Source organism: Lemur catta, chromosome 15 (assembly GCF_020740605.2).
Source record: "Lemur catta isolate mLemCat1 chromosome 15, mLemCat1.pri, whole genome shotgun sequence".
In the NCBI taxonomy this organism is placed as follows: domain Eukaryota; kingdom Metazoa; phylum Chordata; class Mammalia; order Primates; family Lemuridae; genus Lemur; species Lemur catta.
This window is the reverse complement of record NC_059142.1, coordinates 17150606-17165987: the sequence shown is the minus strand read 5'-3', so window position 1 is coordinate 17165987 and position 15382 is coordinate 17150606. Positions and strand designations below refer to the sequence as shown.

The window sequence follows — 15382 nt, the reverse complement described above, 5'->3', positions numbered from 1 at the left end:
CTCCCACCTCAGCCTCCTAAAGTGCTAGGATTACAGGCGTGAGCCACCATGCAAGGCCTCCAGACCCTTTTCATCTTTCCCACCTGAAGCTCTGTACCCATTAAACAATAACTCCTCACTCCCCCTCCCCCAGCCCCTGGCAACCATGTTCTATTTTCTGTCTTTATGAATTTGCCTACCCATATAAGTAGAATTATACAGTGTTTGTCTTTTTGTGTCTGGCTTATTTCACTGAGTATAATATCCTCAAGGTTCATCCAGGTTGTAGCATGTGTCAGAAATTCCTTCCTTTTTAAAGCTGAATAATATCCCATTGTATGTATGTATTACATCATGGTCATATTGACTTTTAAACTCAATTCAAAATCTTCTAACTCTGTGGAAAAAGAGAATGAAGTTGTGTGTACAGCATGGCAGTTGGAAAAATTCTCAGGTACGCTTTTCCTAGGTAAATTCTCTAAAGGTGTGTTTTTAAGCAATCTGAAAAAAATACGTTGATAAAAATGTAATACCCATTAGTAATAATAATTCTTTATAGCAAGGTAGAAATAGAAGGAAAATTATTAAATCTGATATAGGGTATACACAAAAACTTAGGAGAGGATATGGATTACATGGGTATATCCATTTGTCAAAGTAACACCGTTAAAGGCCGGGCGCGGTGGCTCACGCCTGTAATCCTAGCACTCTGGGAGGCCAAGGTGGAAGGATCGGTTGAGCTCAGGAGTTTGAGACCAGCCTGAGCAAGAGTGAGATCCCGTCTGTACTAAAAAATACAAAGAAATTTGGCCCAGCAACTAAAAATATTAAAAAAATTAGCCAGGTGTTGTGGTGCACACCTGTAGTCCCAACTACTCGGGATGCTGAGACAGGAGGATCCCTTGAGCCCAGGAGTCCGAGGTTGCAGTGAGCTAAGCTAACACCATGGTACTCTACTGGGCAACAGAGCGAGACTCTGTCTCAAAAAACAAAACAAAAAACAAAACCCATAGTTAAGAATTATATATTACAATATATGTAAATTTTACCTCAAAAAAATTGCACGAGGATTAGGAAGTGAGATACAGCAGGGTTCTTCATCCTCTGCACTGTTGACATCTGGGGCCAGAGAATCCTTTGCTGGGGGCATGTTAAGCATGTTAAGCAGCATCTATTACTTCTTTTTTTTTTTTTTCTTTTCTGCCCCCACCCCTGCCAACATCCATTACTTCTGTCCACCAGATGCCAGTGACACTCTCTCAGGTATGACAACAGCCAAAAATGTCTCTTGACATTGCCACATGTCCCCAGGTGTGGGAGTGGGAAGCAAAAATCACCTCTTCGTTGAGTGCCACTGGAGTAGAGGCGATGAGGTGAGAATGATGGGATGTTTTGGTTGTTGAAGCTAGGAAGTGAGGGCTCATTGTAACATTCTGTTTGCTTCATATATGTTTGACATTCTCCATAATAACAAGATTTTTTTTAAATTGTAGTGTTCTACTCCCACCCATGCCCATTCATGTTTAATCTAAAATAAAATTTTATTTTGGGAATTGATGCAAAACTTCCTTGCTTCTGAAATTACACTAGCTTCCTTCTAGATTTTCTTATTGCAGAACTTATGTTCAGAAAAGCTAAATTTTCTTCTTCCTTTTTTTGTGTGTGCACTTCCGCCAGATAGAACTTTCCCCCTTTTGCACAGCACTTTTTTCTCTCTAAAGAGCTTTTTGAACCTCTTCTCTATCCAGCCACTCAGTTTTCTCTGCCCCATTAGGCTGCGACCCATCTTGATTTCTGTGAGGCCATCCTTCCTGCTGGGAGCTCGAAGCCTCTCCTGTCACTCAGTCAAAAGGGTCCTCCCTTTGTGCCACACACAGCTGGGAGACAGGCACAGCCATGCTCCAGAGGAGCTGACAGCCATCGGCAGAGCCATCAAGGACCTGGATGTGGGATGACTGAGCAGCACTGAGCAATCATGTGAAATACATGAATTAATTAATGAAAAAAACTGGGGCCGGGCACAATGGCTCACACCTGTGCTCCCAGCACTGTGGGAGGCCAAGGCAGCTTGAGCCCAGGCGTTTGAGACCAGCCTGGGCAACATAGTGCTACCAAAAAAAAATTTTAATTAGCTGGGCGTGGTGGCACAAGCCTGTAGTTCTGGCTACTTGGGAGGCTGAGGCAGGAGGATTGCTTGAGCCCAGGAGTTTGAGGCTGCAGTGAGCTATGATCGCGCCACTGCACCCCAGCCTGGGCAACAGTGCAAGACCCTGTCTCAAAAAAAAAAAATTACAATAAACATCATGCTTAATGGCCAAATATGGAAAGGTTTTCTGTCTCTTGAGATTAGGAAGAAGGCAAGAACGTCTGCTGTCACCATTTCAATCCCATGTTGTCCTTAAAGTCCTAGCCAGGACAAGAAGGCAAAAAATATTTTTAAAAGAAACAAAAAGCATAAAGATTAGAAAGGAAGAAACAAAACTATCACTTTTTACAGAGATTGTGATTGTGAATGATAATATCTAATAGATAAACTATTAAAATATAAAATAATATAAATAATATAAAATACAGATAATAAATATACACAAATTAATAAATGTAAATAAAAATAGATAAACTATTAAAATATAAATTTAGCAAGGTTGCTTAGTATAAGGTCAGTATGAAAAAGATGTTTTTATATACCAGCAACAAATAATTTTAAAATGAAAATTTTTAAATGACCTTATTTACAGTAGCATCAGGAAACATTAAGTACCTAGGAATAAATCTATCAAAAAATATACAAGTCTTCTACACAGAAAACTGTACAATATTAAGACATGTTAATGAAGACCTTTAAAAGATTTTCATGTTCATTGATTAAATGACTCAAAAAGATATAAAGTCTTCTAAAGTTAATCTGTAGCTATAGTGCAGTCCCAGTCAGCATCCCAGCAGGGGTGTGTGTGTGTAAATTGATAAGCTGATTCTAAAAGTTGGATAGAAATTCAGAAGACCAAGAACAGCTAAAATAATCTTAAAGAACCCAGTTGGAGGACTTAAACCTCAGCATATGGAGACTTATTTTATTGCTGTTGTAATCGGGGCAGTGTGTCACTGGCACCAAGGACAAATAGCTAACAGAACAGACTTGAATTCAGAAATAGACCACACATACATAGACACTTGACTTTTGACAAAAGTGGCACAATTGAGTTTGGAAGGGCTGGTCTTTTCAGTCAGTAGTGCTGGGTAGTTGGATATCCATATTGGAAAAAACTTACTCTTGACCTTCACCACGTACAAAATACCATGTACAAAATCAATTCCAGTGAGGATTTGGTGCAGTTGGAACCCTCACGTGTCACTGGTAGGAATGTAAAGGAGTATGGCCATTGTGGAAAACAGTTGACACTTCCTCAAAAAGGTAAACATAGAGTTACCATGTGACCCAGCGATTATGCTCCTGTGTATATGCCCAAAAGAACTGAAAAAAATATATTGACACAAAAACTTATACACAGATGTTCAGAGCAGCACTATTCATAATAACCAGAAAGTAGAAACAAATCAGATTTCCATCCACTGATGAACGGATAAACAAAATGTGGTGTATACATACAATGGACTATTATTCAGTCATCAAAAAGAATAAAATATTCTTGCTACAGCATGGATGAACCTTGAAAACATTATGTTAAGTGAAAGAAACCAGACACAGAAGGCCACATGTTGTGTGATCCTGTCTATATGAAATGTCCAGAACAGGCAAATCCATAAAACAGAAAGTAGATTCATGGTTGGCAAAGGCTAAGGGGAAGGAGGAAATGGGAAGTGACTGCTGATGGGTACAGGATTTCTTTGTCAGATGGTGAAATGTTCTGAAACTAGATAATATTCTGAAATATCACATTTGCAGTCTTTTGAATATATTAAAAAACCACTGAAATGTACACTTTTAAAGAGTAAATTTTATGGTATATGAATTATATCTCGATTTTTAAAAAATAAGTTCCAGATGGATTATGATTCTAGAAGATAATATAAGAGAATACCTTTATGACCTTGGATTAGGCAAAGATTCCTTAAGTAAAACATTGAAAGTATTAATCATAAAAGATTGGTTTTGGGAATACTTAAAATTAAGAACTTCTTTCCATCCAAAGACACCATTTAGAGAGTTAAAAAGTAAGCCACGGGTAGGAGACAATATTTGTAATACATATAACTAATAAAGTATTTGTATTCTAAATACATATTTTAAAAACTTCTAACAAAGCAATTAGAAAAAGATGGTCGGCTGGGCACGGTGGCTCACGCCTGTAATCCTAGCACTCTGGGAGGCCCAGGCAGGCGGATCGGTCGAGGTCAGGAGTTTGAGACCAGCCTGAGCAAGAGCAAGATCCTGTCTCTACTAAAAATAAAAAGAAATTATCTAGCCAACTAAAAATATATATAGAAAAAATTAGCCGGGCATGGTGGTGCATGTCTATAGGCCCAGCTGCTCGGTAAGCTGAGGCAGGAGGATTGCTTGAGCCCAGGAGTTTGAGGTTGCTGTGAGCTAGGCTGACGCCACGGCTCTCACTGCAGCCCGGGCAACAAAGCGAGACTGTGTCTCAAAAATAAAATAAAATAAAATAAATAAATAAATAAAAAGATGGTCAACGAACAGAAAAATGGCAAAAGATGTGAACAGGCACTTTAAAAAACAGCTATCCAAAAAGCCAGTAAGCACAGAAGTGTAAATGAAAATCACAATGACATCAGACTAGCTAAAATTAAAAAGTGACGACACCAAGTCTTGGTGAGGATGTAGAGCAACCAGAAATTTTATATGTGCTGTTAGGAATGGAATTTGGTACAACCACATTGGAAAACTATTGGACAGACATGCTACTGTGTGATCCAGCAATTCTACTCTGAGCAGCTTCCACCCTAGAGAAAGGAGGGCTTATGACCACCAAAGACATGTAGAAGAATGTTCATAACAGGTTTGTGAGCAGCACACTAACCTACAGGGATAGAGAGCAGAAGAGTGGTTACCTTTGTTGGGGAAGAAAGGAGAACATTGACTGGAAGAGACCGTTTCTGGGATGTCAGAGATGCCCTGTATCTTCAATTAGGCAATAGGGTATGTGCATATGTAAAAGTGCATCCAGCTGTATACTTTGTGTACCTCACTGTATGAAAATTATGCCTAAATTTAAAAGAAAGAAATAGGACATGCCCTGACCGTGGTCCATTCATCCTTGATATCTTGGAACTGTCTTTTCTGCACCACATTATTGAAGAATTTTATAGGGTTGGAGCAAAATGGTTCACTTATATGGCTTTGTTCACATACATGGCAGCACATATATGGTTCCTTGCCTTCTAGGAGCGTGTGCCTTTATCTTACCTACTCAAGATTTTCATCACTACTCATAGCCACGGTGTCCCCCAAGAATTGTAGGAGGCTCTTTAAGAAGTAAAGTGTCTCCCTCAGTGGTTTCTGTTGCTGGATGATGAAATTCCACAGGCGCAGTGTTGCTGGCCACCCTTAAAGCACAATAGCCTGTCACCATCAGCCAGCCCACACTACCCTAAAAATTATCTCTGCGGTGCAAGCAAATTTGGCAGTGGCCACCTCTTGCCCGATGCTGCTTGCATAAGGAGATGAGCCATTAGCTATTTTCAAAGGTGAAAACCAGCAGATTTTTGTGATAAATGGTACCTTTTATCTTCCCTTATTACAAACAGCTGCTAAATCTGTCAGACTGGTTCCCGCCTTTTCTGACTGCATTGCTTTATGTAAAACCCGAAACCAAGGTTTTCATCTCTTCAGCAGTCTGGTAAAGACAGAATTTTATTGTGACTGGCCAAGGAATGAAAGTGTCATATCACCCTGGATATGGGGGACAAAAGAGAATTATATCTGGTTCATTCAAAACTCTTCCTGTCACTTAAGACTATATAATTATTAATGCATATAATATATCTCCGGGAAGTCAAAAGTATAGAAAAAGTAGGAAGTATCCCCACATGTTTTAAAACATATTGTTTTTTTTTTCCTAGCTAAGACATGGCTTTAATTTTGACAAGGCTCTCAGAATTTGCTACATGGAAGACAAAAGCTGAATCCTTGCCAGTCCTCAAATGGCATACTTTAAAAATAAATTTCCAAAATATTAAAAAGTATAGAAAGTACTATAAAGAACACCAGCTCTCACCACTCAGCTCAGTAAAATTTGTAATGTTCCCCACATTTGCTTTAGATCATTTTTATGTAAAGTCAATCATTACAGTTATTGCTAAAGCCCCCCATGGACCCCACCCTGCCCACCCCCTCCTCTCTGCCCAAAGGTAAACACTATTCTGATTTTGATTTTGATCATTCCCACATGTGTTGTAATATGTGATATGTATATATGTTCACAAATGATATGTGATTTTGTTTTGCATATTTTTAAACTTTATATAAATGCGTAAAATACATATCCTTTCCCCACTTGCTTTTTTTGCCCAACTTATGTTTTTTGAGATTTATCCATGTTGATATATGTTGTCTGCATTCATTCATATTAACTTCAGTATTATATTCCATTGCATGAGTATGCCACCATTTGCTTATTCATTCTCCTGTTGATGGGCCTTTAAGTTCTTTCAAATCTTGTTCTTTTACAAGCAGTGGATGGATGCAGGAAACATTTTTTTTTTTTACATGGGCAAGAATTTCTCTAAAGGATGTAAATATAAATGCTGTGTTATGGATTATATGCATCTTCACTTAAAAAAATACTGCTGAAGCTGGGCGTGGTAGTTCACATCTGTAATCCTAGCACTCTAGAAGGCCGAGGTGGGAGGATCCCTTGAGGTCAGGAGTTTGAGACCAGCCTAAGCAAAAGCGAGACCCCATCTCTACCAAAAATAGAAAAAATTAGCCGGGTGTGGTAGCCTGTACCTGTAGTTACAGCTACTCGGGAGGCTGAGGCAGGAGGATCGCTTGAGCCCAGGAGTTTTAGGTTTGGATCAGCTGTGATGACACCAGTACACCCTACCTGGGGCAACAGAGTGAGACTCTGTCTCAAAAGAAAAAAAAAGAAAGAAAGAAAATATGAAAATATTACTGAATTTCCCCCAAAGCACTTAAACTAATTTCTACTTTCACCATGAAATTCACCATGATTGTGAATTTCAGTGCCATATCTATGCCAACACTTGATTGTCAACCTTTTTACCTTTGACTCTCTGATGGGTATGAAATGGCATACATTTGTGGTTTTAATTTGCATTTTCCAATTACTAATAAGGTTAAGTATCATTTCACATGCCTTTTGGGCATTTGAGTTTTCTCTTTGCCCCATTGTTGTTGTCCTTGTTGGGATAGTTGATCGTTTTGTTATTGATCTGTAGGAATCTTTATGTGTTCTGAATATCATTCCTTTGTCAATATTGCACATGGCCTCTCCTGATTTGTGTCTTATCTTCTACTTTGCTTGTGTCTTCTGATATAGACTTCTTTTATTTTAGGATAGTAGATATTTCAACCTCTCCCATGTTTGACATTCTTCTCCACCCATACACAAGAAAAATAATCTCTATATTTTATTCTAAAAGTTTTTTAAAGTTTTTCTTTTTATGTCTAGGATTTTAATCCACCTGGAACTGAGCATGCTTATTCTTTAGAGGCACGTACTGGCTTCCCTCTGAGAAGGCAGTAGTCATTTCCAGTGGGGCTCTGGGAAGTGCTGACGCCGGGCTCTTCATGTGGGCCTCGGCAGTCTGTGCCATTCTCTCCCCTGGATGCTTGTGTCCGCTTCTCTGTAAGCCTTTTCAAAATGCAGACACTAGGGTAGTATGACTTTTCATCTCTGGAAATCTAGAAAGGTCCAAAATGCCCTGGCACTTTGCTGGTGTGCAGTTGAATGACCTGAGTAGTTTCAGCCTTTGACTAGCCACATTACTGCATAAAATTACCCTATCCCGAGTGTCATTTCTTGCCACTTCTTGAGAGTAACATTTCCATCTAAGTTACTCCAAATAAAACGTTGTTGTCTTCCCCTAATTTTTATACCATTTTCAAAATTATAATCACCATGACCATGAATAGTCTCTCATTAATTAGTTTATCCATAGTCATTAATTCTCCTGTCCAAAGCAAAGTAAGCGGAAAATCAGAGGATGCGGAGTGTCGTAGGCCTGAAGGGATTCCGTTCCTGCCTGCCTGATATTAATTACACAAGGCCGCAGACCTTGTCCTAAACTGAGGATTGATCGTTATCATCGGATTTTAATAGTGGCAGCAGGAACTGTTACCCCACTGCTGCCTTGTCTGGTTAGTGGTGGTGTGATTCCATTCTCCTAAACAGGCCAGAGTTACCCTACTGGCTTTAAAACCAGGTTATAAAACTGCATATAGATACAATATAATGCTGATTTCGTTTTCTGTGCCACCTGGTTGTCAAGAACAGCAGCAGTAATGGGGGAGTTGGCAGGAATCAGTGTGACCTCTGAGCCCAAACTGCCCAGAGGCATTTACCTGGGCAGCAGGAAATGGAATTACAGCTTCCTGTTCTCTTCATCACCTAACCCCATCCATCTCATGAGATGAGTTTAGTGAGTTACTAAACCTCTGGAACTTCAGTTTTCTCATCTGTAAAATGGGAACAGTAAATAACCTCCAGGGCAGGGCCTCATGAACACCAACTGTGACGAAACAGCATCGTTCCTGCCAGTCAGGAAAGTTGATATCCTTCTAGATAGTTGGCATCCAAGAGAACCAAAACAAACAAACAGGAAAAGGTGGATTGTTGCTAAGATACAGCGTTTAAATTTGGTTAAATCTCCTACATCCTCACTAGCATGCAGAGAAATTCAAAATACAGCAATAATGAGTTGCCATTTTTTGCCTAACAAATAAGAAAGATTTCATGACAGTTTTCAGTGCTGATGAGGGTACAGTTTGCACTGCTGGCAGATGTGTGAATAGGTGCATTCCATTTGGAAAGATCTTAAAGTTTATACAAACACCGCCTCCCCCATAGAATACCATACAGCCATTAAAAATCATGATTTTTTTTTTTTAAAGATGGGGGTCTCACTCTGGAGTGCAGTGACTGAAAAAAAAATTCTTGATTTTTTTTTTTTTTAAGACTGCCAAGATGGAAAAACAATACAAAAACTTCATATATTAAGTGGGAAAACCAGGTTATAAAACTGCACATATGTAAAATATAATTCTAATTTAGTTTTTTATACACACACACAGAAACTGGCAGGAATTATACCACATTTAACTGGTTTTTTGGCTGGGTATCATGCCCCATGCCTGTGATCCCAGCACTTTGTGAAGCCAAGGCGAGAGGATCGCTTTAGCCCAGGAGTTTGAGGTTACAGAGAGCTGTGATCGTGCCGTTGCCCCATTGCACTGCCAGCTTGGGTGACAGAGTGAGACCCTGTCTCAAAAAAAAAAAACAACCTGTGGCTTCTTGATGTTGTTTTTCCTGGGTAATGGGAATTATAATTTTTTTCTTTTATATTTCTGTTTATTTTCCAAATTTTCTGCAATGAGAATGTATCACTTGTATAATCAGGAAAATGTCATTCAAGGTGCTGGGTCCCTGTGGAGCGACCAGTAACGCTCTGCTTCACTCCCACAGCTGCTGCTGGACACCCACTCCCTGAAGATGGTCCTGCTCGATCTCCCCTCCATTGGCTCTCAGGTGGTGAGGAAGGCACCCGCCAGCTACACTAAGATCGTTGTGAAAGGCATGACCCGGGCCGAGATGATCCTTAAGGTGCTGACATGTCTTTCTCGGGGATTTTGATAGAAGGGGCTGCTTATTTATTTGATCACTTGTTCCAAGGAGTTTTGGTTTTTGAAAGCACAGGGTGGGGCCTATCCCCACAGGGCCCAAAAGATTGTCCACATTTGGGCCGGACGGAATTTTGGCCTCATCAGGTACTGTGGACAGTCAGTGACCAGTTGCTTGGGGATTGGTCGTTTTTTCTGACGAATGAATTTTTTGTCGTCATGGGATCGTCTTGTAAAACGACTTGGCCAAGACTGGAAGTGAGGTGAAGTTGTCTCTGTGAATCAGTGGGTAAGTCAGGGGTCCCTCTGCTCCTCAGCAGGAATTTCAGGCCCAGCCATCGGCTCCTCCCTTCCACATGAGCCTTTTTGGCTCTCTGTGCTCTGCGGCTTTAAATGAACTCTGAACAGATGTTGTAGTAACTGAATCTAATCAGCAAATGGGTTTTTTAAAGCCTCATTTAACAAAATATTGTACTCTGGTGATGAATGTCTGAAGCCTTGAGCATCTGCATCTGATTTCCACCTGTACTTGTTGAGAAGCGAGGGGCCTGTTGGGAAGAGGGGTGACAGCCAGAGAACAAATGGCACCTGATGTGTCTTAGAAGTCCAGGGCCTGTAGGCGCTTCAGGCCTGTTTCCCAAACAGAATGACTCAGATGGTGGCAGGAGTAGAGAGTAGCCGTGGGACCTCAGGCTCCTGCAGGAGGGACCAGGTGAGGGCCCTGCACAGACCTTAGTTTATGGCCTGAGGACATCGGAAGCAGCCTAGTCTTTGGCTTCCCTGGCTTGCTCACGGGGGAAGAGAGCATACAGTTTGGGAATTACTGTGGAGGATTCCTGAGTGAACTGCCCTTGCCACTCTTTGGTACATTATCAGGAATTCCAAACAAAATCAGTCTCCTGGGGGAAGAAAATCAGATACGGGATGGAAATGGAAATGAATTTGAGGACTGCAGTGCCATTCCTTTCCGTCTGTCTGTGTATCAATTGATACTTTAAAGAAATGCAGTTAAATGGAGCTCAAGATTGTTTAAGCCTTCAAAATAGGCAGCTCTGGGATGTTTGGTTTTGAGAAAATCCACTTACATCAGTCCCTTCTGCTTTCCATTTCTCAGGAATAAGGATATATCAAGACAGAAGGACCGGGTACCACGTACCCATGAAATGTTTCAAACAGGAGACCCTCTGACAGAGTGTTTCCCAAATGGTCCTAATATTTATTTAGTTAGTTTTATTTCGATATAGTTAAGAGGTACAAGTGTTTTTTGTTACATGGATGAATTGAAGTCAGGGCTTTCAGTGTGCCCATCACCAGAATAGTGAAAAATCACCTGGGACCCCAGCCAGGCCAGCTGAGTTAGAATCTTTAGAGGAGGGACACAGGTATCTGTTCTTTAAAAAGAAATCCAGGTGATATTTATGATTCAGCCAATTCAGGAAACATGGCTCTAATTGAATGTGAAGACACAATAGGCCATCAGGACATTTCTGAGTTTCGGGTTGCTGCTGCTTGAGGGACTCTTGCAGAATCCATTTTATGCTTGGCTGGAGCGAGGAGAGGGGACCCTGCCCCCAGCTGTGAGTTCTTTCTCCTTGAGACCTACTCTCCTCTCCTCCCTTCTCCTCCCTCGGTAGGTAGTGATGGCCCCTCATGAACCGTTGGTGGTGTTTGTTGACAACTACATCAAACTCCTCACGGACTGCAACACAGAAACCTTCCAGAAGATACTGGACATGAAGGTTAGGCCAGTGTCCTGTCTTGTTCACACCTGCTCATCCTTCTCCCACTCAGTAGTTCTAAACGGGGGGCGGGTTATAGGTTCCTGGAGGGTCTCTCAAAATGCACGTGCCTGGCCCCACAGCACAGACCGGAATCGAGGAGCCCTTTTGAGGAGGATGGTCCTGGGCGTGTGAACTCAGGATTCTAATAGGACCTCGGGGCCGCTGAGACCTACTGCTCTGCAGAGGGTGGGGGTGCAAGGAGTGGCATGAAGAGCGGGGGTGTTCCTTCCCCCCATCTTTCCCTGTCCTTTTGTCTCTCAACCCCTTCTTTCTCTCCTATCCTATTACTTTTTCTTCCCTCCACAGTTCTCCCCGGGTACTACCCAGGGCTGGTAATTCCCCTGAAGAAGGTGTTAATCCTCAGCCCATTATGCTCAGAGTCATTGTGCTGTTCTGAGAGCCTCAGCCCTCAGCACACCCAGACACTGCGCCTTGCCTTCCCGGCCACTCGGGCCCAGGTGGTGACCACCCTCCTTTCTCCCCCGCAGGGGCTGAAGCGAAGCGAGCAGAGCAGCATGCTGGAGCTGCTGCGCCAGAGGCTGCCCACCCCGCCCTCGGGGACAGAAGCCTCCAGCTCCCTGTCCCTCATGGCCCCAACACCGGAACAGGAGTCATCTCGCATCCGCAAACTCGAGAAGCTAATTAAGAAGAGACTGTAGGAGCATTCGGAGCACTTTTTTTCCCTGGCCGGTGACCCTCAACACCCAGTTCCCTGGAAGGCCCCTCAAACTCTCCTGTGCGCCCTGGGACTCTCAGATCATCCATCTTGAAGCTTTCTGGGACATCCGGGTTGTTAATGAGTCTCTCCCATGCCCTGTCTTAATTCCTGTCCAAATTGGAGACGTTGAGTAAGGGCCGGGTTATAATAAGGCAATTTAGATTATGTCTGATCCTGAAGGAGAGGCGGCGGTGTGAAGGTCCCTGTGTTCAGGGCTGCTCTTGGCTGGAGCACTGTCAGTGATTCATGTAGCCTCAGCGTGGCGGTCACACCCTCTGACACGTGGGCCCCATTCCTGCTGCACACCTGCCCAGGCAGCTTGGATGAGGAAGTCTGGATCCCACCCCTTCTTCCCGCTGCTACTGTTAAGGTCACCTCTGCAGCCAGATGCTGAGTTTTCCTCCTGTGTCTCTGGGTTTGGTTCTAGAGCCTGAGTTAATGAAGTGGCAAATTACAGGTGGAAAACTAGCCTTTCTTTACGAAGGCAATGGAAATGTGCATACTTTTCCATGTAAATCCCAGTTTCCTAGTACGTATTTTGTTTCTGGTACTTTTCATGCCTTGGCCAGGTTATCCCTGTGTTCTCCCCATTTCTCAGAAATCTCTAAAGGAGAGATGCCCTCAGTCTCTCTGACCCAAGAGGGTTGCATGTGCCAGGCCTTGGAAGCAGGTGGCCTACCTGCCGTGGGGCTCCTGACCTGGGTGTGGGGCAGACCCAGCTCCGATCCTGGGCCTTGTTTCTTCATCAGTTTCCAGCCTATTCCTGCTGGTCAGTCCGCCTCTCGTGTATTGGGCATCTCAAATTTGAGAACACTGAAAAGAAAATAAAGGGTGGAAGACAGAGGCATGACCTTGAGTGGAGCTCCATTAGGGAAAGATTCTATTAATGAATAAGCCAAGTGCAGGAGGGGCGGGGAGGGCACTGGGAGAGCACCAGGAGCTCGGCAGGTGGCTCCTGCCTGGCCGTCGCGGTGCCCTGGCGAGGTTCCCCAGCCTTCACCAACTGCAGAGAAGGGCAATGACCCATCTCCAGACGGTGCGGCCGACTCCGCCAGCTGCGTCGACCTAGGGGAGCTGGGAAAGCCAATGGACTCCGGCACCTGGTTCTTGTCACTCTCTTGTTTACAAATCCACACTTCTCTTCTTGGTTCATTCTCGAGGAGCCAAGTTCTGGACATCTCTGTAACGGCATTGAGATGTCAAGCTGCTGTTTTCCACGGTTGGTGGTCACAGCCAGGGAAGTTGCTTTCTTGATTTATTACATTGTCAGTAATCCCCAAGGAGCCAGCAGATGTCAGTAGGAGTTACGTTAACTGTCTGGTTGATGGGGACTGAATGCAGTATGCGCATCCTGTAAAGACAGGATACTTCTCCACAGGGGATATGCCTCCGAATCACCTGGGACCCTTTGAAGAAATGCAGATGCCTGGAGACTTTGAGTCAGGAAGTCTGGAGTGGGGCCTGGCATATGGGTTTAAAAGGTCCATAGGTGATTATAATGTTTATTCCTTGCTACGAACCATTGCAGTAGAGAGAAATTTGCTGCATTGAAGCTTTTGCTGCATTGAAGCGTTCCTGTGGCACATTTGTATATTTAATGTAAGCAAGTTCTCTAAGCAAGAGTAGCTACTGTACACCCGAGCTGGTACCAGCATGGTACATGTGTTTTGCCGAGAGCTGGCAGCTGCGATTTTAAACTCGTGTTGATGGGGGGACCATGTCAGGGATCAGGCTCTCCCCACACTGTTTAGGATTCTTCTTGATTTGACCAAATCCCAAGCAGAAGCCTTGTTTTATCTTGTTTTATATGTTATTCAAAATAACATATAAAAGGAACATCCATGATAAAAGCAAAAGCTTAACAGCTCTGTGATTCAGCTAAACTTGTGCCCATTCCTTCCTTCCACTTTCTAGAGCCCCTTTAAGAACCAAAAGACAAAAACAACTTTGAAGTCACTTTGTGGTTAAAATAAATATTGGTAATGTACAATCAGTAAAGAATTCACTAGTGCTCTTGTTATGGGCACACTTCTCTGATAGCTGGCTTAGAGGTGCCCCAGCTGGAGAAAATTCCATTTGGACTGTAACGGTGAACGGGGAGCCACAGTGGACAGGGTGTTTTGACCTGCAGGTTCAGTTCTGGGATCGAAGCTAACTCTCGCCACTCCTCCCTATCTTGAAGAACAAAGGTTCAGTATCCAGGGCTCGGCCCACCACCCACAAAAGGTGCCTGCCTTGTCATGTCTAGGGAGGCTCCTCCACGCAGATCCAACAGGGCTGAGAGCAGACAGGCTGAGCCCAGCGTGACAGGCCTGAGGCTGCTGCCTGGTGCGGGGGATGTTACGCTGGCCCATCCTGAATGGCTGCTGGCCCAGGAATCCCGGTTCCCTGTTTACAGAATGCTGGGGGAAATGCCAGGAGCGCACAGCTGGAAATGTCATTCCCCTCCCTAGGAAGAGAACTCTCAAAATAACCGGCTTGCTGGAGGGTAAAGGCAAGTGTTTCACACTTCTTGTCTACTCCAAGTCAGATTCCTAAAAATAAAATAGAACTGCATTTAAGCAATAGCCTTGGAAACACGGACACATGAAAAGCTGGCATATGTAAAGAATACTATTGCATTTTATATATTAAATAAAAGTTTCCAGTCTCATTCTAGTAGTTATCAAAATAGATAGCCTCTTGGACCCTCAAAGTTCTGTACCCATGGGAGATATAAATTTCCTTAAAGGGATTGCTTTTTTGTGTAAATATCTTTCATTTTTCCCCATCTGGAAGTGATTTCTTGGTGCATATTGGAGCCCAAAGTACTGCAGTTAATTAAAGCATTACTGGATGTCATTTGCTAGAATGTATTTCCTTACTGCTGACAGAAAACAGAGCGGACTATAGGAAAGAATTAGCAAGCCCATGAACCTTGGGCTCCCCTCCCGGCGGCCGCCCCTTCCCTGACGGTCTCAGGAAGCCACGCACAGCAACAGAAGGTGGTCGGCACCATCCAGCTGCGGTGGGAACCTCTGTAAATGTGTATACAGTGCTCTGCTTCTGATTTGGAACCCTGCTTGCTCTCTGAATGTCTGTCCTGTTGACTCTGCCCTCTCTACCCTTACTGCAGTCCCAGTCCGC

At 43.2% G+C, this 15382-nt stretch overlaps 1 protein-coding gene across 1 annotated transcript in view; it reads left to right on the top strand.

Annotated features, from left to right (window-relative positions):
- The window catches only part of VPS53 (VPS53 subunit of GARP complex), a 137552-nt gene extending 122455 nt beyond the window's left edge, over nt 1–15097 (top strand). The window contains exons 20-22 of the mRNA XM_045526163.1: nt 9603–9740; nt 11392–11496; nt 12027–15097. Coding sequence (XP_045382119.1) covers nt 9603–9740; nt 11392–11496; nt 12027–12197 — 414 coding nt within the window. The 3' untranslated portion in view covers nt 12198–15097. The remainder of the gene's footprint in view (nt 1–9602; nt 9741–11391; nt 11497–12026) is intronic.
- The last annotated feature ends 285 nt before the right edge of the window (nt 15098–15382 follow it).